The 21,817-nt window shown below is 53.8% G+C and overlaps 1 protein-coding gene across 5 annotated transcripts in view; it reads left to right on the plus strand.

Moving 5' to 3' along the window:
* The window catches only part of LOC144952490 (uncharacterized), a 45,947-nt gene that overhangs the window by 20,023 nt on the left and 4,107 nt on the right, over nucleotides 1–21,817 (plus strand). For 3 of the 5 annotated variants that reach the window (XM_078882931.1, XM_078882930.1, XM_078882933.1), the window contains exons 8-21: nucleotides 6,820–6,915; nucleotides 7,552–7,663; nucleotides 8,636–8,733; nucleotides 9,191–9,281; nucleotides 9,415–9,510; nucleotides 9,784–9,989; nucleotides 10,689–10,937; nucleotides 12,652–12,792; nucleotides 13,665–13,802; nucleotides 14,223–14,316; nucleotides 16,251–16,313; nucleotides 17,794–18,747; nucleotides 19,413–19,880; nucleotides 21,048–21,131. In XM_078882931.1, coding sequence (XP_078739057.1) covers nucleotides 6,820–6,915; nucleotides 7,552–7,663; nucleotides 8,636–8,733; nucleotides 9,191–9,281; nucleotides 9,415–9,510; nucleotides 9,784–9,989; nucleotides 10,689–10,937; nucleotides 12,652–12,792; nucleotides 13,665–13,802; nucleotides 14,223–14,316; nucleotides 16,251–16,313; nucleotides 17,794–18,747; nucleotides 19,413–19,880; nucleotides 21,048–21,131 — 2,890 coding nt within the window. The remainder of the gene's footprint in view (nucleotides 1–6,819; nucleotides 6,916–7,551; nucleotides 7,664–8,635; nucleotides 8,734–9,190; nucleotides 9,282–9,414; nucleotides 9,511–9,783; nucleotides 9,990–10,688; nucleotides 10,938–12,651; nucleotides 12,793–13,664; nucleotides 13,803–14,222; nucleotides 14,317–16,250; nucleotides 16,314–17,793; nucleotides 18,748–19,412; nucleotides 19,881–21,047; nucleotides 21,132–21,817) is intronic. The other 2 variants (XM_078882932.1, XM_078882934.1) reach the window with 2 other exon arrangements.

The following is a 21,817-nucleotide window of genomic DNA, read 5'->3' on the forward strand; positions in this document are numbered from 1 at the left end:
AGTGTGACGATGTCAACGCCTACTATTGACCACGATCATCACTAATCCTACAACCCAACATCATCGTAACTGCTACCACTACTGTCGTGATCACTACTAGGACCCATCACTGCTACCACCACCATCGTCATTACCGTCATCGCGAACACCACCATCACTACTACCATCATCATCACTACTACCATCACCATCTAGCTGTGAGACTGACTGTGACGAGACATAATTAGTTTGAATGAAGATGCAGACTTGAGATAATTTGACAACATTACTGAGACTGAAGTGGACTAAAGGAAGACCAAGCATGGTAATTGGCTGTGTGTGTGTAGATATATAAAGATTTAGCCAGCTCACCGATTGGCTGACATGATAATATTGGGGGAGAAATGGTGTACCCTTCACACCAACATTTAACAAGTATCAGTGACTTAATGTTTGCTTTAGTCAGTGAGGCTAGACTAAGAGAATTACTCCATGAAATCCACAGATAGGTTATGATAATTAGTTTTTTACCCTTTTATCTGGCAACAAAACCAATTATCATATTTTTGCTACTGGCAAATGAGGTTCCAATGGTGCCACAGATAGGTTGTCGTCGACCAGACTAAGACTCTGACTAAAATAAGAAATGCCAAGTTAATTTAACTCCGTTTACAAGTCTGCGATGCCCAATTCTTTTTTTAAGATGCAGAAAGTTGACCGTTACGGAAATTGGCCAAACGTCTCGGGGTAGGACTCTCCCAAATAACCTGCAGTTTACTCGGTTGGGAAAACAATTAAAATTGGCAAGGTCACCCTCTGGCTACAGTGGCCCATTGAGCTTCAGTGTAGCCGGACCCTCCTGGAAGAGAGTCCATAGACTCCCCTGAGGATTTAATGTGGCCAGACCCTCCTGGAAGAGAGTCCATAGACTCTCGTGAGGCTTCAGTGTAGCCGGGACCCTCCTGGAAGAGAGTCCATAGACTCCCGTGAGGATTCAGAGTAGCCGCACCCTCCTGGAAGAGAGTACAGATACTCCCGTGAGGATTTAATGTGGCCAAACCCTCCTGGAAGAGAGTCCATAGACTCCCGTGAGGCTTCAGTGTAGCCGCACCCTCCTGGAAGAGAGTCCAGAGACTCCCGTGAGGATTTAGTGTAGCCGGACCCTCCTGGAAGAGAGTCCAGAGGCTCCCGTGAGGATTTAATGTGGCCAGACCCTCCTGGAAGAGAGTACATGCACTCCTTTCCATCAGTAAATGAATAACTTCAATTAAATTTACTTAAATAGGGAGAATAAAATTCTGGCAGTGATGTTATGCAACATTTTTATTTTATGTATGTATTTTGAACTTCTTTTGCACCATACGTGTAGTGCTAATCGGAGGTGCAGGGGCTGGACAACAAACTAAACACAATAAGCAGTTCTAAAGAAATTCGTTTCAATCTCGTATATTGGTGTAGTGTACAATGTAGTGTGTGTAATGTCGGGTGTAGTGTAGTATTACGTATGTTGAACTTCTTTTGCACCATACGTAGCCAACCGGGCTAATAGGAGGTGCAGGGGAAGGACAACAATCTAAAGTACAGCAGCAAGCAATTAACGAGATGCCAAAAACAATAATTCTCCATTGCGTAAAAACAATGTTATCCCTATACCATTGTCCTGTAGCATATGTTGATACTTCCTAAGAATCGGTCATGAGGCTACGAAACTATTGTTTATGGGCTTTTTTGTTGTCTTGCCAAAAACTTGACAGAGTGACAAAAAGAAATGGCTCCGCAGTTTGAAAGTCAGTCGATTCTTAATCAAAGCTTTTTTTTTTTAGACGTAAAGAAATCTATCTGTACAAGCCGGTCATTGCTGCGACTTTTAACTCACAACTCATATTTGGCTAACGCGGTTATCCTCCCTTTAGAGCCTACTGATTTATCGGTCATCTCAGTCCAGCGCGAATCTTGCATTGTAAGATTCTCCTGGGTAACCGTTGAACGTGAACCCTGTAAATAGTACAGCGGTGTGGAGAATGTAGTAAAAAAACGACTCTCTTGAGTTGAGTAACAGAAATCGATTATCTCCGCACTGCTATCAGCTTGCGATGTCCGTCAATGCAAGAGTTTGTTGGTAGGGTAAACGAACTGAACATTTACACCTGAAAGGTCACCGTGATTGTCTTTTGCTCGGGAAAAGGAACAAAACAATGAAATTTTGCCGACTTGGATGAACGCAAAAATTCCAATAGGTGTTTTTTTTCCCCCCCCTTGTTTTAATCGGTGGAAACAGAACTAAATAACATGCCGGCTTTTCGCGACCGAAGTGATATTTACGGAACGTGTTTGTCAAAATCTAAAAGCCACCTTTTGCATCGACAAAGAATCGCCCTTAACACATTCGGCGGCCAAAGTGACGCTTGGCTCAATTTTAATTCCGATGGGTTGTCTGAAATTCTTGCGTCGCGTATCGAGGCACGGACCGCAAAATCCTGAGCGTGGGCTAAACTGCTGAAGGTTCCGCGTATTTTTCTGAGAGTCGAAAACTGAGCGGTCATTAATGTGGTGTTTTGGCTGAAGGCTTCCGAATTGCCCCGTGCACTTCTTGATGGCGCTCAACTCCGGCAATTCACTCGTCAACCCGGCGGGGGGCGGGGGGGGGCACTACCTTCCGTCGAAAACAAAACCACAACCGCGTCACCTCACCTGACGCCCCCCCTCCACCCCACAACGCCTCTCTCGGTCGTGTCCAGCTCCTCCCACCTCTTGTTGCCCTGTGAACAAGAAAAGGCGGAGGTGTAAAACTGGTTCGTCCTGGTCGTGCCACGGTGTCTCCTGGTTCGCAGGCAGAGGGAATTTGCCCTGCCGCCCCCCGATTTGCACGGCAAAACTGGATCATGTGACACCCTCCTCCCCCCTCTCCCCCCCCACAATATTTTTTTGAGCCACGAAGCGATGGTGCTGATTTGCTTGGACCGGCGGGGGGTGGCGGGGGGGGCGATTTCAACCACTCAACGATCTTGAAGGCGACGAATCGCGCCGACGCCACATTGCATTGTGGGCTTTTCTCATTCTCTGTGGCAGCGAAGTCCACTGGTTTTTACCGTTGGTTGCCACGGTTTAAATCAGAGGCTCCCAAACTGGGGGACGAATAAACAAACTCCCGAGCACTTTCGTCAACAACAACGCAAGGGGCAGTGTTGATCGATGAACGTGCAGAGTTTTGGTTATTTGTGCTTGCGCGTCACCGCCAACGCAGCGTCGCAAGAAAGAATAGTTGAGCTCGAAAACTGGGGAGCTACAGCTTCCTATGGAGAGCGGAAGTCGAGTCCTATTATTTGTTCAAGGTGTCCCTCGGTCCAAATGAGGTTGAGAGAAGCTGCCCGTTGTGCATTCGGCTTGCGCCGCTGAATGGCGTTGGGCACACGGATGTGTGCGGCGTTTCGCCCCCACGTGCCGGGAGCTTTCTTTCGAAACGAATGCTGTTGCCGTATAATCGAGGGAGAAAGCGAGCCGCTCCATTCAGTTCCTCGAGAAGCTGCTATCGCCACGTGGGGCTGAAACGTCAGGAGCTGATATCGCCACGCGGTGGCGGCGGTGGCGGCGGTGACGGCATCGGGGGCGCAATCCGAAAAGCGCGGCGGAGAGCCATGCAGCGGCTCAGCCGTGAACAAAAACAACCCCACGCAGTGCTTGCTTGAGGAGGTCAAGGGAGGAGCAGAGGATGAAGCCGTTACGTGAATACTTGGTGCAGGCACGAGTGTGGGACGCAGTCGGATGGCTGTTTTGGACAAAGCCAGGCAGAACCTGGGGGAAGTTTTCCCTCCCTCGAGACCAGACATCCCCACCCCGTGTCGTTCGAAAAGAGTCTTGGCCAGGATGAGCACAGCAGTTGGATTGGGCGTTTCGATTTACTTACTCCCCCGGGGGGGGGGGAGGGGCGGCGGGGGGCGGGGGGCGGGGGTGGGAGGTTCGAGGTTCGCTCACAGGACTGCTGCTGATGGCAGGAAAAGTTTGGATTGATTTAGCGGACGAAACAACTTGAAGCAAAAACCTGGAGAACACGCCGCTCTGGTCGAAGTGCCGTTCGTTCTTCCTGGTCGGGCCGCATGTTGAGCATCTTTCCTCTCACGCTTTACGCCACGCACCACTTTCCCAGCAGTCGTCTCGAGGAGTTGCAGTGAAAATCTAGGGGGGTTGGGGGGGAGGTGCTTCAGGAAGCTCCAATTCGAATCGTTGGCACGTTAGGTGTTCGCGCCATTCTTCACGGCGCACGAGGCTTTCATGAAGGGTCGTAGTCACGGTCATGTCGATTTGGTTTCGCCAGGAGAGTCTCATTGGCAAGAGTGACCTGTGGGGTCACCGTGGCGACGTGCTTCGCCGACACAACCTGCGGTAGTTCCACGGCAGGTGGCGACGTTTGCTGCGTTTTCGCATTTTGAGTAATTTCGCGGTGCGCTTAACTTTTCGAATTTGGAAAAAAAATTGGGACTCGAAACCGCCAACAGTCAGCAAGGAGCGGCGAACGCTCTACCACGCTCGGCCTTGTGTTTAACGGAGCTCGGTAGAAAGCAGAGGTCGCAAACGGGTTTTGATTCCTTACCCGTACCCGGCCGCACCAGGGTCGCAAACGGGTACCCGTACCCATACCCGGCCGTACCCTACCCATACCCGGCCGGGTACGGGTAGGGTACGGGTATCGGGTACCTGATTGCGACCTCTGGGATGAAGCCATGTTGCAGGCGCGGGTGGGTTGATTCTAGGAACTTGAATTGTGAGAAGAGACAAGACGTTGGAAAATGAGTGACAAACGGTGACTCACCAGTGACTCACGGCCTACCCGTACCCGGCCGCACCAGGGTCGCACACGGGTACCCGTACCCGGCCGGGTACGGGTAGCCGGGTATCGGGTAGGGTACGGGTATCGGGTACCCGGTTGCGACCTCTGGTAGAAAGGCGTGGGCCCCGCACCTGAGCGATCACGTTACATGCAACTGGAATCGCTCGTGTGTGGAGGATGGCTCTGCAACCAGAGACCTCATCCGTGCGTGAGCGTTCAATCGAGGTGCGCGTTTTTCTTCGTTGCTGCTGCGCAAGCGAACGGCAGGGCCGTGGGCCCGCCGAGAAGAAGCCTGCAGTCGTGCGTTTGCCGGAAGCTTTTGAGAGAAGACGCGGCTCAACACGCGGCCTGACCCTTGAAGTAGCCCACACTTGGAGCTATGAGCGGCTGGGGCAGGCAAAACAACAACAAAAAGTGCTCATTATGAATTGGCACCCCGGTCTGGCTGAAGCTTGCAGGGTTACGTGGCAAGGGAGACTGTGGCACCGATGCTACAGCTTATAACCGGGAACCGAAGATTCGGTGAACGGTGGCTGCAGAGTTCGGTTAACTTTCCGACGTTCTTCTCATCGGACGGTTAAACGAATGGGAAGGCGCGTCGCAGATGCATTGGGTTGCTTTTCAACCGGTTAGGGTCGGGGGTGCAATGCTTGTAAAATAAAAGATGCAACTAATCCGGGCCAAAAAAAAAACCTAACTCGATGGGTTTGGTGTTTTGGGAAATGACTTTGTATCCCAGTGGATTTTGTTTTGGCCCGGACTTGCACTCGCCAGTCGAAAAGTCGAGCGGAGTTTCAGTTTAGAAGTCTCGCCGTGAGTTTTTTTGCGACGCTCCAACGTTCGGTTATTTTCTGGCCGCTCGCGATGGATCGCAAACGGTCAAAAACGTAACGGAATCGTCACGATTTTCCAAGTGTCCCTTGAGTTTAGCGGAAATTGAGACGCCCCAATGGATTTCCCCGCTCAAAATGAACGTTGAGAAGGAGGACAACGAAAAACATAGCGACAGAAATTGTCCCTCGCTGCAGGTGCGAGCGCGTCTGCATCCCACCTGAGGTTTACTTCAGGGTCTCATGAGGAGTCGGGCGTGTTCAACAAACGCAGCTCGTTTTCTTGGTTCTTTCGGTAAAGTCACGCAGAATGGAAATAATAAAATGATAAAAATAAAACATAATACAATAATTCTCACGACGTTTCGGCCACAACGCAAGCAGCTGTCCTCAGGTGAAGAGGACGGCTGCTTGCGTTGTGGCCGAAACGTCGTGAGAATTGCATTTTATTATGTTTTATTTTTATTATTTTATTATTTCCCTTCTGCGTGACTTTACTGAAAGAACCAAGAAGATGAATCCCTGCAGTCACGAAAGCTTTAAGTCGAAATTCAAACGCAGCTCGGTCGCCAGCTGTTATCGACAAGAGCCTTCCGTATAAACCGTGGGGCCCTAAAGACATGCTTGAGATTTCCTCAACAGCTAAATGAATATAGAAAATAGGTTACATTCGTATCGTAGAGTCTGAGTGTGTTCCCTCCGATTGTGTGTATGCATCTGTGCATTATCTGGTCGTTGAAATTCACTCCCCACAGCAAAAGAACAAACTGTTGACTAAGCATCCCAATGTAAGCAGGCCCAAAAGAGTCGGTGATTTGCTGTCCAAGTGGCCATTGGCAGTCAACCTGCCGTTTTAAAGCCCTGCAGTGCCAGTGGTGTGAAATCCCACGTTTCCCATGCAGTCTGTTCAGAGGAAAATCCACTCTTTGGTGTTTATTTTATCGACCACGGAGGGATGATGGGCCGAGGGTGAACGCCCCAACCAGGGTTCGAACTCGCAACCTCCTGATTAGGAGCCTGCTCGCTCTACCCACCCACCGGGCTACCTGGCCGGTTCATTCCCTCCCGAAAGCAGAGTCTAGAAATAACCAAAGGACGTTGTTGTATTAATCTTAGTAAAAAAAAAATTCTCGCATCGTCGTTAATTTGTTTTTCTCCCCCCCCACCACCGTCCCTCCCCCGAAGGCCCGTGCGTCGTCTTTGAGGTCGTGCGTCATCGTCATCCGCATACTCCGTGACCTGTGCGCGCGCGTGCCCACGTGGTCCTCACTCAAGGGATGGGTGAGTCCTTGAAATCCGTCGGTGTCTGTAAACGATGACAACTTTTCTCGCCGCACAACGCGGCGGGTGACGCGGTGGTGCCCCCCGTGCCTCACAGCAACGAGGTCGAGGGTTCGATTCCAGGCTCGGACGCCTTTTCCGCGTGGAGTTTGTGTGTTCTCACCCCGTTCTGCGGTGTGAGTGAGCGAGTGGAGTTTGTATGTTCTCCCCCCTGCTCTATAGAGCGAGTCGAGTTTGTATGATCTCCTTTTGTGGTACGGAGCGAGAGTGAGTGTGTGTCGTTTGTTTGATCTCCCCCTGTTCTACAGAGTGAGTGTGTGTCGTTTGTTTGATCTCCCCCTGTTCTACAGAGTCAGTGAGTGGAGTTTGTGTGATCTCCCCCTGTTCTACAGAGTGAGTGAGTGTAGTTTGTGTGATCTCCCCTTGTTCTACAGTGAGATTGAGTGAGTGGAGTTTGTATGATCTCCCCCTGTTCTACAGAGTGAGCCTGAAGTGACATCCGATAGCTTGAACAACAGCGTGTCCAGGGTTACGGCGGAGACGACGATGGGCACAGTGGTGACGCCGCTGGTAGGGTTCATGACGATGATGATGATGATGACAACGATGACAACGATGACATTGTTGATGTTGCAGGCGATGGAGCTGATCTGTGAGAAGGCGATCGGCACGAGTGAGCGCCCGCTGGGCGTTGGCGAGGCTCTGCGCCGCGTGCTGGAGTGCCTCGCCTCGGGCATCCTCCTCGAAGGCAAGAGCAGCACCATCATCATCATCAGCAGCACCACCATCATCATCATCAGCAGCACCACCATCATCAGCAGCAGCAGCAGCAGCAGCACCACCACCATCATCAGCAGCAGCACCACCACCATCAGCAGCAACACCATCATCAGCAGCAGCATCATCATCACCATCATCGGCAGCACCACCACCATCAGCAGCAACACCATCATCAGCAGCAACATCATCATCACCATCAGAAGCAATATCACCATCGCAGCAGCGTCATCATTATCAGCATCAGCAGCAACGTCATCATTATCAGCAGCAGCATCATCACCATCATCAGCAGCAGCACCAGCAGCATCATCATCAGCGTCATCATTATCAGCATCATCACAATCAGCAGCATCATGGCGGTGCGTCTCTCTCTCTCTGTCCCTCTCACGCTGCCTGCCAGCAGCGTGAAGGAAAGTTGTAATGCAAGTTGAATGAAAGACCGGATTCAGGAAGTCGCCTCAACGACCTTTATTACATTCTAGATTTGAAGCTTTCGTGACTGCAAGGATTCATATTCTTAGGTTTTTTCGGTAAAGTCACGTAGGTAAAAAATTAAAATTTAAATTAATTAAAGTAAAATAAAAAATGAAATAAAAATCACGACGTTTCGGAGGCAACACAAGCTTCCGTCTTCAGGTGGAACCGTCACAGCACGATTGTTGTATCAAGTAAATGAGAGATTCCAGATTTACGGAATAGTATTTCTTGGAATTTCTCTTTACTTGATACAGCAATCGTGCTGTGACGGTTCCACCTGAAGACGGAAGCTTGTGTTGCCTCCGAAACGTCGTGATTTTTATTTTATTTTACTTTTATTAATTTAAATTTTTTACCTACATGGTGACTTTACCGAAAAAACCTAAGAATATGGACCCTTATTACAGATACATTGAGTATTGAAAGCTATCGTTGGTGGCCTTGTCTGTTCCTCAACCCGCAGACGGCTGTGGCATCTCTGACCCATGCGAGAAGGAGTTGACGGACGCCCTGGCCTCCATGACACAGCAGCAGCGCGAGGACATCACGCAGAGCGCGCAGGTGATCCCTGCTGCTCCGTCATAGTAATGTGGAATTTCCCTTGACGCGCGGGGGACATCCGACGTCGCGCGAACACTCGGCGAGTCTGTCCCACGTTCTTGGTTCTTTCGGTAAAGTCGCTTAGGAGGGAAATAATAAAGTAATGAAAATAAAATACAATAAAATTCTCACGACGTTTCGATTGCAACACAAGCAATCGTCATCATGTGTGAAAACCACAGCAAGAACATTTTAAAAAAGTGGCGTTTTTTTCTTAACGTCGGCACCACAGGCAGCAATTGGAGGTTGTTCAGAGTGACGAGTCCATCTATGCTCGGCACGGAGGAGGGGGGAGAGAAAGAGAATGGAATGCGGTCTGAAAGTCACCGTAAGCGTGAACACACAGCACTTGTGCCAGTGGTCTGCGGTGGGCTACACGGAGGATCTTTGCCTGTGTGTGTTGTTTGTGTGAGAGCAGCATGCGCTGCGGTTGCTAGCCTTCGGGCAGGTCCACCGTGTGCTGGGCATGGATCCGCTCCCCAAGAAGGGCAAGGGCGTCAGCGACTCAGGTGAGAGATGTCGGCCCGCGCGCAGCTTCCCCTGACGGCGCCATCGTTGTGATGAATGCGCCGAGCCGGTGGTTCGTTCGCTCGCTCGCTCGCCAACTCCTCGGTTTTCCGCTTGTCGCTCCGAACCGGGCAGGTGATACGGTACAAGGCGCCGGTCCCGTGGCTCTGAAGAGGCCCCTGGAGAATTCCTCTCAGCCCGACGCCAAGAAGCGCAAGTTCGGCCTCAAAGGTAGGTCGTTCGGACGTCGCTCCAGGCCGACCACGGCGTGATGGAGTTTGGCGTTTTTGCTAAAAAGAAATCGGCGCGGCCCCCACAGCACCTCGGCGCGTTCCGTGCCCCGTGGCCTCCTGTCTAGCGGCGAGCCTTCGACACGACACGGCTTCAAAGCAGCCCCCAGCCTGGCGCAAGTGGCGGGGTGTGGGGGTGAGGACGACGGTGACGACGTCACCGCCGCTCGGTGGCCAACGCCGGTTGTTGTCGTCGTCGCTGCTGCTGCTGTAGGGGAGGTGAAGGGCAAGGAGTCGAGCCAGCCGATGAATGCGGTGATGCGCCTGAACCACATCCGCACGGGGCTGCAGTACAAGCTGATCTCCGAGTCGGGGCCCGTGCACGCGCCCGTCTTCACCATGGGCGTCGAGGTCAACGGCGTCGCCTACGAGGCCTCGGGATCGTCCAAGAAGGCCGCCAAGCTGCACGTCGCTGTCAAGGTGTGACGGGGCGGGGGGGGGTGGTGGTGGTGGTGGTGGGGTTGTAAAGGAGGTGGCGTCAGTGGGCCGGAGGTGTGGGCGGCAGGTGGGCAGGAGGTGGGCGGGAGGCAGAGGTCGCAGCCGGGTACCCGATACCCGTACCCGATACCCGGCTACCCGTACCCGGCCGGGTACGGGTACGGGTACCCGTTTGCGACCCTGGTGCGGCCGGGTACGGGTACGGGTAGGCCGTGAGTCACTGGTGAGTCACCGTTTGTCACTCATTTCCCAACGTCTTGTCTCTTCTCACAATTCAAGTTGCTAGAATCAACCCACCCGCGCCTGCAACATGGCTTCATCCCAGAGGTCGCAATCGCGTACCCGATACCCGTACCCTACCCGTACCCAGCCGGGTACGGGTACGGGTACGGGTACCCGTTTGCGACCCTGGTGCGGCCGGGTACGGGTACGGGTACCCGTTTGCGACCCTGGTGCGGCCGGGTACGGGTACGGGTAAGGAATCAAAACCCGTTTGCGACCTCTGGCAGGAGGTGGGCAGGAGTGGACGGAAGGGGATGGGAGGGGTGGATAGGAGGTGGGCGAGAGTGGACCGGCGTTATTGTGTTGACTTTTTTTTTTTATTTGTGCACCGCTGCCAAGGCCAGCATCGGCAAATAATCTGTCTGATGTGCATACATCTCCGTGCATCTCTCACGCCAGGTGCTCCAGGCTCTGGGCCTGCCCACGGGCGTGGAGATGAAGATGATGGAGGAGGAGGCAAAGGCCAGTGAGGAGGGCCTCAAGGGCGAGGCCTCGGCGGGGACCTCGGTGGCCTCCGTGGCCTCGGTGGCCGCGGTGGTGACGGTTGTAGAGGCGGGCACGGCGCTGACCGAGGTCAAGGCGGAGGGCAAGGGAGCCGGCAGAGAAGCGGCGTCGGCAAACTCCGGCGCTACCACCAAGACTTGCGTGGTGAGCGGGCTCGGCGGAGAAGTCCTGCCCAGAGACCCAACACTGCACCATAGACTCAGCACTGCCCATAGACTAACACTGCCACCCATAGACTCAGCACTGCTACCCATAGACTCAACACTGCACCATAGACTCAGCACTGCACCATAGACTCAGCACTGCCACCCATAGACTCAACACTACCCGTAGACTCAGCACTGCTACCCATAGACTCAGCACTGCTACCCATAGACTCAACACTGCCACCCATAGACTCAACACTGCACCATAGACTCAACACTGCTACCCAGAGACTCAGCACTGCACCATAGACTTGGCACTGCCCATAGACTCAGCACTGCCCATAGACTCAACACTGCCCATTGACTCAACAATGCACCATAGACTCAACACTGCACCACAGACTCAACACTGCACCACAGACCCAGCACTGCCCATCGACTCAGCACTGCCCATAGACTCAACACTGCACTATAGACCCAGCACTGCCCCTTTACATTAAGCAATCCTCCTCCTGAACCTCCTTACATTCCTCTTAAAGCCTCGAATGAGTACCCGGTGCGGTGTGTAAACATCGCCACTGGGGAGACAAAGGTGGTCAGGTATGATCCTGGCCCCCTCACGTCACGTACCGAGCCGGCCTTCATAGGTACTGCTCGCTAACAGCACGTGCCCCAACAGTCTGTTCAGGCTATACGGGGGATCTTTGTCTTGTGTGTGAAGTGGTCGTGTAGTGGTTAGCGCACTGCACTACGAACCCGGCCACCCGAGTTCGATACCCGCTCATGGCCAACACCAGTGATGATTATCTGAACCAGTCCTGGGACTCGCATATATTGATTCGGACACAATTGAGTACCGAGAATGATGTGTAAACGTAATATCCGATGTGTAAATATTGTTACTGGGGAGACAAAGGCGGCCGGACGTGTATGGTGATTATGCTAACGCCGTGTATGTGTGTGTGTGTCTGATGATGCACCTAGCCTGGCACAAGCACCGTGGTGACGTCACCCGCCACTGATTGGTGAACAACGGTTGTTGTTGATAATTGTTTTTTTGCCCTTCTATCTGGCAACAAAACTGACACCTTTTTTTACGAGGAGTCATGTTTGCATAGACCACAATACCTGCAGTCATAATGCAAACAAAAAACACAACTCTGATAATGTATGCACTGTACTGTTGTGTTTTTTGTTTGCATTATGACCGCAGGTATTGTGGTCTATGCAAACATGACTCCTTGTAAAAAAGGCGTCAGTTTTGTTGCCAGATAAAAGGGTCAAAACCCAATTATCATATTTTTTCTTCTGGCAAATGAGGTTCCAATGGTGTAAATGCTTACCCCGAGCTCTCATACTCTGATGGTGCATTGTCTTTGAGTTGTGCGCCTTTTGGCATCATCTGTTCCAACCCATGTGAGACTAGGCTCTAAGGAAAGCTGTCTCGGGTGTGGACCAATCAACTTCAAGGACAGTGCATACATTAGCAGAGTTGTGTTTTTTGTTTGCATTACGACCGCAGGTATTGTGGTCTATGCAAACATGACTCCTCGTAAAAAAGGCGTCAGTTTTGTCGCCAGATAAAAGGGTCAAAAACCAATTATCATATTTTTTACTCGCAAATGAGGTACCAACGGTGTGAACGGTTGTTGTTGTTGATGATGATGATGGCCACGATGCTAACGACGGGAGCGCGCGTGCGGGGATCCCAGGCGGTGATGAAGCAGCCCGGCCTGGTGCTTACCGCGCAGGGCAAGAACCCCATCATGGAGCTAAACGAGAAACGTCGCGGACTCAAGTACGAGGTCACGTCGGAGGAGGGGGGCAGCCATGACAAGCGCTTCATCATCCAGGTGGCCTGCTGCTGCTGCTGCTGCTGCTGCCACCTCCTCATCTCTTTCCTCCCTCCTCCTCCCCCTCTCCCCTCCTCCCTCACTCATTTCCCAACGTCTTGTCTCTTCTCACAATTCAAGTTCCTAGAATCAACCCACCCGCGCCTGCAACATGGCTTCATCCCAGAGGTCGCAATCGGATACCCGATACCCGTACCCTACCCGTACCCGGCCGGGTAGGGTACGGGTACGGCCGGGTACGGGTACGGGTACCCGTTTGCGACCCTGGTGCGGCCAGGTACAGGTACGGGTAAGGAATCAAAACCCGTTTGCGACCTCTGCTCCCTGCCGAGGGGCGGGGGGTTCTGTGGGATCGCAGACGCTGCCCACAGCCCCCTCCCCCCGATCAAGAGTACGCAACCTCCCCGTACCGGTAAGCACCCTGGTTCTGGCGCGTGCGCGTGTGTCAACGTGACCACCACACCTTTAAAGACAGAATGTGAGCGTGCTAGAAATGCACACGTGCACGCGCCTGCGTGCGAACGTGCGCCGGGCAGTCGTGTGGCACTTGGCTCGCTGCGCTACGAACCCCGGCGACCCCGATTCGATTCTCGCTCACGCCCAATTACGGTGACCAGTGTCTGAACCTGTCCTGGGTCCTGCCTCTAGGACGACTCGGCCTTAAATCTGCACCCGTCACGGTGCGTACACGTCGGCGCTGGGAAGACAAAGGCGGCCGGGCACGGCTATGGCTGTGGTGGTCGTGGTGTTGGTCGCTCGCCACACCGCCCCGTCCCCCCGTCCCCATCCCCGTCGCGTGCCGTGCCGGCCTTGGTAGGCGCTGCAACTCGCGGGATCTTTGTGTTTGTTGTTGTTGCGCTCCGTGGTGCCAGGTGGAAGTGGACGGTGAGATGTTCAAGGGGACGGGCAGCAACAAGAAAGTGGCCAAGGCCAACGCTGCACTCGCTGCCCTGGAGAAGCTCTTCTCTGGGCCCAACGTGCCCTGCCCCCCCACCAAGACCTTCAAGCAGGTGCAGCAGGGGGGGGGGCTTGGGGGGGGGAACGGAGGAGTGGGGCTACATACCCTCCGGTGTACAAACCGTAGCTGTAAAACTCATTCGGTTCATCTTCTTGGTTCTTTCGGTAAAGTCACGTAGAAGGGAAATAATAAAGTAATAAAATAAAACATAATTAAATAGTATATTAATGTAATATGAAATGTAATTTTATTTTATTATTTTCCTTCTACGTGACTTTACCGAAAGAACCAAGAAGATGAATCCCTGCAGTCACGAAAGCTTTAAATCGAAATCATTCATTATCATTACTAATACCCTCGCCACCATTATGGCAATTGTGGCACACGCAATTACACCTTCACGTAACAGCACGTGCCCCCACAGTCTGTTTCAAGGATACACGGGGGGTGATCTTTGTCTTTGTGCGATCAGAATATTCCTGGAGGTCGGGGCAGAGGATTTGGCCGTGGCAGAAGTCGTGGCAGAGGATTCGGCTACAGTTCATATGACGGCGGCAATAAAACCGGTGAGAACGAGTGGGCGGGGTTGGGTGTTGTGGGTGGCGTGGCTGGCGTGGGTGGTGTGGGTGGTGTGGGTGGTTGTAGGTGGTGTGGGTGGTTGTGGGTGGTGTGGGTGTTGTGGGTGGTGTGGGTGGTGTGGGTGGTTGTAGGTGGTGTGGGTGGCGTGGGTGGTGTGGGTGGTGTGGGTGGTGTGGGTGGTTGTGGGTGGTGTGGGTGTTGTGGGTGGCGTGGGTGGTCTGGGTGGTCTGGGTGGTCTGGGTGGCGTGGGTGGCGTGGGTGGCGTGGGTGGCGTGGGTGGTCTGGGTGGTGTGGGTGGTCTGGGTGGCGTGGGTGGCGTGGGTGGTGTGGGTGGTGTGGGTGGCGTGGGTGGTGTAAGTGGTGTGGGTGGCCTGGGTGGCCTGGGTGGTCTGGGTGGTCTGGGTGGCGTGGGTGGCGTGGGTGGTCTGGGTGGTCTGGGTGGCGTGGGTGGCGTGGGTGGCGTGGGTGGCGTGGGTGGTCTGGGTGGCCTGGGTGGCGTGGGTGGCGTGGGTGGCGTGGGTGGCGTGGGTGGCGTGGGTGGCGTGGGTGGCGTGGGTGGTCTGGGTGGCCTGGGTGGCCTGGGTGGCCTGGGTGGCGTGGGTGGTCTGGGTGGCGTGGGTGGCGTGGGAGGCGTGGGTGGCGTGGGTGGCGTGGGTGGCGTGGGTGGTCTGGGTGGCGTGCGTGGCGTGCGTGGCGTGGGTGGCGTGGGTGGCGTGGGTGGCGTGGGTGGCGTGGGTGGCGTGGGTGGTCTGGGTGGCGTGGGTGGCGTGGGTGGCGTGGGTGGCGTGGGTGGCGTGGGTGGCGTGGGTGGCGTGGGTGGCGTGGGTGGCCTGGGTGGCCTGGGTGGCGTGGGTGGCGTGGGTGGTCTGGGTGGCGTGGGTGGCGTGGGCGGCGTGGGAGGCGTGGGAGGCGTGGGTGGCGTGGGTGGCGTGGGTGGCGTGGGTGGTCTGGGTGGCGTGCGTGGCGTGGGTGGCGTGGGTGGCGTGGGTGGCGTGCGTGGCGTGGGTGGCGTGGGTGGTCTGGGTGGCGTGCGTGGCGTGGGTGGCGTGGGTGGCGTGGGTGGCGTGGGTGGCATGGGGTGCCGTGGGTGGTCTGGGTGGCGTGCGTGGCGTGGGTGGCGTGGGTGGCGTGGGTGGCGTGGGTGGCGTGGGTGGTCTGGGTGGCGTGGGTGGCGTGGGTGGCGTGGGTGGCGTGGGTGGCGTGGGTGGCGTGGGTGGCGTGGGTGGTCTGGGTGGCGTGCGTGGCGTGGGTGGCGTGGGTGGCGTGGGTGGCGTGGGTGGCGTGGGTGGCGTGGGTGGCGTGGGTGGCGTGGGTGGCGTGGGTGGCATGGGGTGGCACAGCCGTGCCAAGCACACAGATCCCGCACACACGTGTTGCCCACACCCCTTCCCTGAACTCTCTCAACGCGCCACCACGTCACGATGCCGGTCCGCATTTGGTAGAGCCGCCCTCCTTCTCGGCGGCGCGTGTCTCTCGCGAAGCGCTTCGCACGCCTTAAGCGACTTCCTCTCAACACTTTTGAAAAGACACTCCCACCCCCCCACCCACCCCCCCACCCCCCACAGTGGTGACAGCAGCTGTGGGCGGGGGGGGGTGGGTGATTAGAGGTTTTTGGGTGAGATCACGTACGGGTAGCCGGGTATCGGGTAGGGTACGGGTATCAGGTACCCGGTTGCGACCTCTGCGACGATTTTTTGAACCGGTTCCGGGCCCTCCCGTAGGTCAACTCGGCCTCAAATGAGTACCCGGTGCGGTGTGTAAACTTCTCCACTGGGGAGACAAAGGCGGCCGGGCGAGGTGTTGCCCACCCACCCCCCCCTCGTCTACCGTGCCGGCCTTCGTAGGAGCTCACTAACAACGCTTGGCCCAAAAGAGTGTTACCGCTACAAGGGTGGATCTTTGTCTTTTGCTGTGTCTACAGGCTACAACCCCAGCTCCAATTTTGGAAATGATGGTAACATTCAAGGCCATGGTGGTGGTGGTGGTGAGTACTTTACCATAACTCTTAAACACTTGACACTATACCCCCCCCTACCAAACTATATACCCATGTAAACTAACACTATACTCATATTTCATAACAGCACCCTATTCTTTAAGGCTTATATATATCCTAAATTCATACCTTAACCATATCTCCAATAGACTCAACACTGCACCATAGACTCAGCACTGCCCATAGACTCAGCACTGCCCATAGACTCAGCACTGCCCATAGACTCAACACTACCCATAGACTCAACACTGCCCATAAGACTCAACACTGCCCATAGACTCAACACTGTTACCCATAGACCCAACACTGTCCATAGACTCAACACTGCCCATAAGACTCAACACTGCCCATAGACTCAACACTGTTACCCATAGACCCAACACTGCCCATAGACTCAACACTACCCATATTCTCAACACTGCCCATAGACTCAACACTGTCCATAGACCCAACACTGCCCATAGACTCAGCACTGCCCCTGTACATTAAGTTGCCCCTCCTTAACCTCCTTCCATTCCTCTCTATGTCCATAAAATAAGAGAACACTTACACCATTGGAACCTCATTTGCCAGTAAAAAATATGATAATTGTTTTTTTACCCTTCTATCTGGCAACAAAACTGACACCTTTTTTTACAAGGAGTCATGTTTGCATAGACCACAATACCTGCAGTCGTAATGCAAACAAAAAACACAACTCTGATAATGTATGCACTCTCCTTGAAGTTGATTGGTCCACACCCGAGACAGCTTTCCTTAGAGCCTAGTCTCACATGGGTTGGATCAGATGACCAATCAACTTCAAGGACAGTGCACATTATCAGAGTTGTGTTTTTTGTTTGCATTATGACTGCAGGTATTGTGGTCTATGCAAACATGACTCCTTGTAAAAAAAGGTGTCAGTTTTGTTGCCAGATAGAAGGGTAAAAAAAACAATTATCAAGAGAACACTTTTTAATTGTTAACCTCATTATGACTACACTTGAGCCTCAAGACTCCACATCAGTGAGCGGCCTCTTCTCGCCGTGCCGCTCTCCTCCTATTGCTGCAGAGTCTGGTGGTAGCACATGTTGTTGACGTCGCGTTTATTGTGAAAATTCGGTCACAGTTCCTATGACCACTGTTTCATTGCTTTCATGGCTTTACTTTGGTGATTTTCGAAAGGTTTTTTGGTTTGGCCATGTTTGTTTGTTGGAGTACAGAGTTAGACTGATGGCCTTAATCTAAGTTGTCTTGTGGTTATTGTTGTTGTTTGACTTGCATCCCACTGGGATATTTGCACAGGGTTGGTGTACGGTGATTTTTTCTGCAATATTTTGCTGTCTTTTCTTGGATTTTCTGTTTGCACGTAGTCACTTTAAGATGTTTTCTTGTTCATGTTTTTGTTTGTTGCGGTTGCACCCGATTCAAGAGCCGAATGGCTCACAGGGCTGTACCTAATACATGAACTTTGAACTCCACATCCCAGGTGGCTTCTTCTCAAGCGGTGGCTTCCTGAGCTCCGGCTCCCAGAACCAAGGTGGTCCGGCAAACGCCGGCAGCGCCACAGCCGCCGCCGCAGCCCCTGCTGCCCCGGCACCTGGGCCGTCCTTCCCCGGTGGTGGTGGTGGCGGTGGTGGTGGTGGCGGTGGCGGTGGTGGCGGTGGTGGTGGTGGTGCTGCTGGTGGCGGTGGCGGCGGCGGCAGCGGCATTGGGCCATCGGCATCATCCGCGGCAAATAAGAACCAGTACCTGCCCGCCAGTGGAGGTCGGGGTGCTGGGAAACCGCAGTACGGTGGTGGAGGAACAGGCGGTGGCTTTCGTGGTGGTGGTGGTGGTGGAACTGGTGGTGGTGGGAGTGGTGGTGTGAGCGGTGGTGGTAGTAGTAGCAGCGTTGGTGTGGTTAGTAGCGGTGGCGGACCTCCGCCGAAGCCAATTTCTGCACCAGCGACACGTGGCGCTAAATCGTACCACTATCAGAAACAGGGCGGCTACGGTGGTGGCGGTGGTGGTGGCGGTGGTGGCGGCGGCGGCGGTGGTGGTGGCGGCGGCGGCGGAGGTAGTGGCGGCGGTGGCGGTAGTTACCACCAACAGCACCAGCAACAACAGCATCATCAGCCACAGCACCAGCAGAAGCCTCAGCAGCACCACCATCATCAACAGCAGCAGCAGCAGCAACAGCCTCACCACCATCATCAGCAACAACAACAACAGCAGCAGCAACAGCAACAACAGAGTAGCGGCTACCAGAGCTATCAGACCCATGGCGCGAACTACCAGGCATCCGGCGCGGGCTACCAGCAGTCGAGCTACGCGCCGGCGGGGAGCTACGGGGCTCAGGGCGCCGGCTACCAGAGCTCACCGGTGCCGTCCAGCTACAAAAGCCACGCGGCCAGCGCCGGCAGCGGGTACAGCACCCCGGCGTCGGCGTACGCCGGCTATGGTGAGTGTGAGCGGCACCTGCTGGGTCTGCCCCGTGACCTCCTGCCAGCGGGCCTTCGGCACTTCACGTGGCCTCGGGAGTGCGCACAGCCTGGCACAAGCGTCGTGGTGACGTCGCCGCCACTTAGTGGCGAATGGCGGTTGTTGTTGTAGTGTCGGTATGTGACGCGTGTCTTCGCGTGTGTGTGCCAGTGTGTGTGCGTGTGTGTGTGCATGTGTGTGTGTGTCTATGTGTGTGTACGTGTGTGTGTCTACGTGTTTCACGTGTCTTCGCATGTGTGTGCGCGCGTGTGTGTCTACGTGTGTTCCACGCGTCTTCGCATGTGTGTGCCAGTGCGTGTGTGTGTACGTGTGTGTGTACGTGTGTGTGTACGTGTGTTACCACGTGTCTTCGCATGTGTGTGCACGGTGTGTGTGTACCTGTGTGTGTGTACGTGGATGGCGGTTGTTGGTGTAGTGTTGGTATGCGCGAGTGCGCGTGCGTGTGTTACGTTGGTGTGCATAGTGACGTGCGTGCGTGTGTGCGTGCGTGCGTGCGTGTTACATGCGCGTGAAGCCGCTGGCGAGCGTGGTTCGGGCGAGCCAGTGAGTGAATGCGCACGTGCGGGCCGAACGTTGCCAGCCCCTTGCCTGCCCCCCCCTAAGGGGACTCACTCCCGTCCGCAGGCCAGGGCAGCTACTCCAGCGCCGGCAGCGGCGTCGCCGCCTCCTCCGCGTCCGTCTACGGCTCGGCCCAGCCGGAGCCGGCACCCGCCGACCACTCCCTGCGCTACTACTCGTCGGCGCAGGGCGGCTACTCGGGCGCCGCCTCCGGCTACGGCGCCATCGGCCAAACCGTCGGCACCACCGCCGCAGCCGTGGCGGCCGCAGCGGCAGCGGCCGCCATGGCGGCACAGCACAAGAAAGCTTACGACAGCGCCGCGTCGGCAGCCGGCAAAGCGGTGTACGCGGTCGGGACCACCGGCTCGTCCGCCGTCAAGCAGCAGCAGCAGCAGCAGCAGGTTGCGCAGTACCCGTTGGCGGCGGCGCAGGCGGTGCAGGCGGTGCAGATGGCGCAGTACCCGTCGGTGTACGGGGCCGGCGGGTACGCGGCGAGCTACGCGGCGCAGCCAGCCGCGGCCACCGACTACGACGGTGAGCGGAGGAGCGCCGACTTTCGCGGTGGAGTGTCTGGAACTTTCCCACCGTTGCCACCTGCCCCCCACGCTCGATGGGGATAGTAGCAATAATAGTGATGCAGGGAGACATCGCTTAGTGGCACCCCGTGGAACGCCGATTCGTTATGACAAAAGTGAACAAAAAAATGTAAAGTCCTTACGAGTGAGAGAACGCGCACAGCACTGCCGCCTTGTAGGAGTACAGTACAAAGCACTCGTGAGTACAGCACAAGCCACTTGCCGACATTGTAATTAATTATTTTGTTATTCATGAAATAATGTTAACCCACCTGTATTGATATCGCACTTTTATGAAAGCGCTTTACAAGAATTGTAAATGGTAGATTAGTCATTGGGTGATGGGGGAAAAGGGATGGGATTTGAGTGTGTGGGGAGGGGAAGGGGGGATGGCAAGGAAAGGGTGGTGATGTTTTTCTTGGTTATTTCGGTAAAGTCACGTAGAAGGGAAATAATAAAATAATAAAAATAAAACAAAAAAAATATTATGTTTTCTTTTTTGTTATTAAGTCACGTAGAAGGGAAATAATAAAATAAAAAAATAAAACAATAAAATAATATTTCTTATGTTGTACTTTTAGAACTAATTTTATTACTTTATTATTTCCCTTCTACGTGACTTTACCGAAAGAACCAAGAAGATGAATCCCTGCAGTCACGAAAGAAGCTTTAAATCCAAACGGTGGTGATGGTTCGGGAAAGGGAGGGGTGGCGGTGTTAGGAAGGGGGCAGATGGTAAAGATTTTGGGGACGTTGAGAGTGGAAGTGCTGGAGGGATATGCGATTGAAAAAAGATGAATCTTAACGGAGAAACGAACAGTGGAGGGTGAAGTTGCCCTGTGGGAGTTTATTCCAATGGAGGGGGGAGCCAGGGGGGAGACGGAGCGGAAATGTGACGGAGCACAGACACCCCCAACGAAGCCCTCGTACGTTTTCTTGGTTCTTTCGGTAAAGTCACGTAGAAGGGAAATAATAAAATAATAAAAATAAAACATAATAAAATACAATTCTCACGACGTTTCGGCCACAACGCAAGCAGCCGTCCTCGGGTGAAGAAACAGCTGTCGGTAAAGTCACGTAGAAGGGAAATAATACCGAACGTTGTTTTTCCCCCGTTCCCTCGCAGCGAGCGGCTACGGAACCTCCTACGCGTACGGAGCCACCGCGGGGTTCGCAACCCCCATCCCCACGGCCACGGGATACGCCACAGGTGAGAGAGATTTCGATTTGAAGCTTCTTTCGTGACTGCAGGGATTCATCTCCTTGGTTCTTTCGGTAAAGTCATGTAGAAGGGAAATAATAAAATAAGAAAAATAAAACATAATAAAAAATAAATAACCATTCATAATAAAATAATAAAAATAAAACAATAAAAAATTATAAAAAATAAATAACCATTTATTTCCCTTCTACGTGACTTTACCGAAAGAACCAAGAATATCTGAACATATCTTAACATCTTAACAAAAGCTTAACATCTGAACATCTTAAAACACAATTTAAAGCTTTCGTGACTGCAGGGATTCATCTTCTTGGTTCTTTCGGTAAAGTCACGTAGAAGGGAAATAATAAAATAATAAAATAAACCAATAAATAATTCTCACGACGTTTCGGCCACAACGGCTGCTTGCGTTGTGGCCGAAACGTGAGAATTATTTTATGATGTTTTATTTTTATTATTTTATTATTTCCCTTCTACGCGACTTTACCGAAAGAACCAAGAAGAGGTGAGACAGAGCCCGCTCCCTCGGAGCCATCGGTCTCCCCTGCCGCCCCCACGCCCCTCCAATCTTTCCCTCCCCTCCTCCGCCCCTATCCCGTACAAACTCCCCTCCCGTGACCCTCTACCCTACCCTTCGCCTATCCCCTACGCACCCCTCTCCCGTGACCCCCTCC

Source organism: Lampetra fluviatilis, chromosome 68 (genome assembly GCF_964198595.1).
Source record: "Lampetra fluviatilis chromosome 68, kcLamFluv1.1, whole genome shotgun sequence".
Lineage (NCBI taxonomy): Eukaryota > Metazoa > Chordata > Hyperoartia > Petromyzontiformes > Petromyzontidae > Lampetra > Lampetra fluviatilis.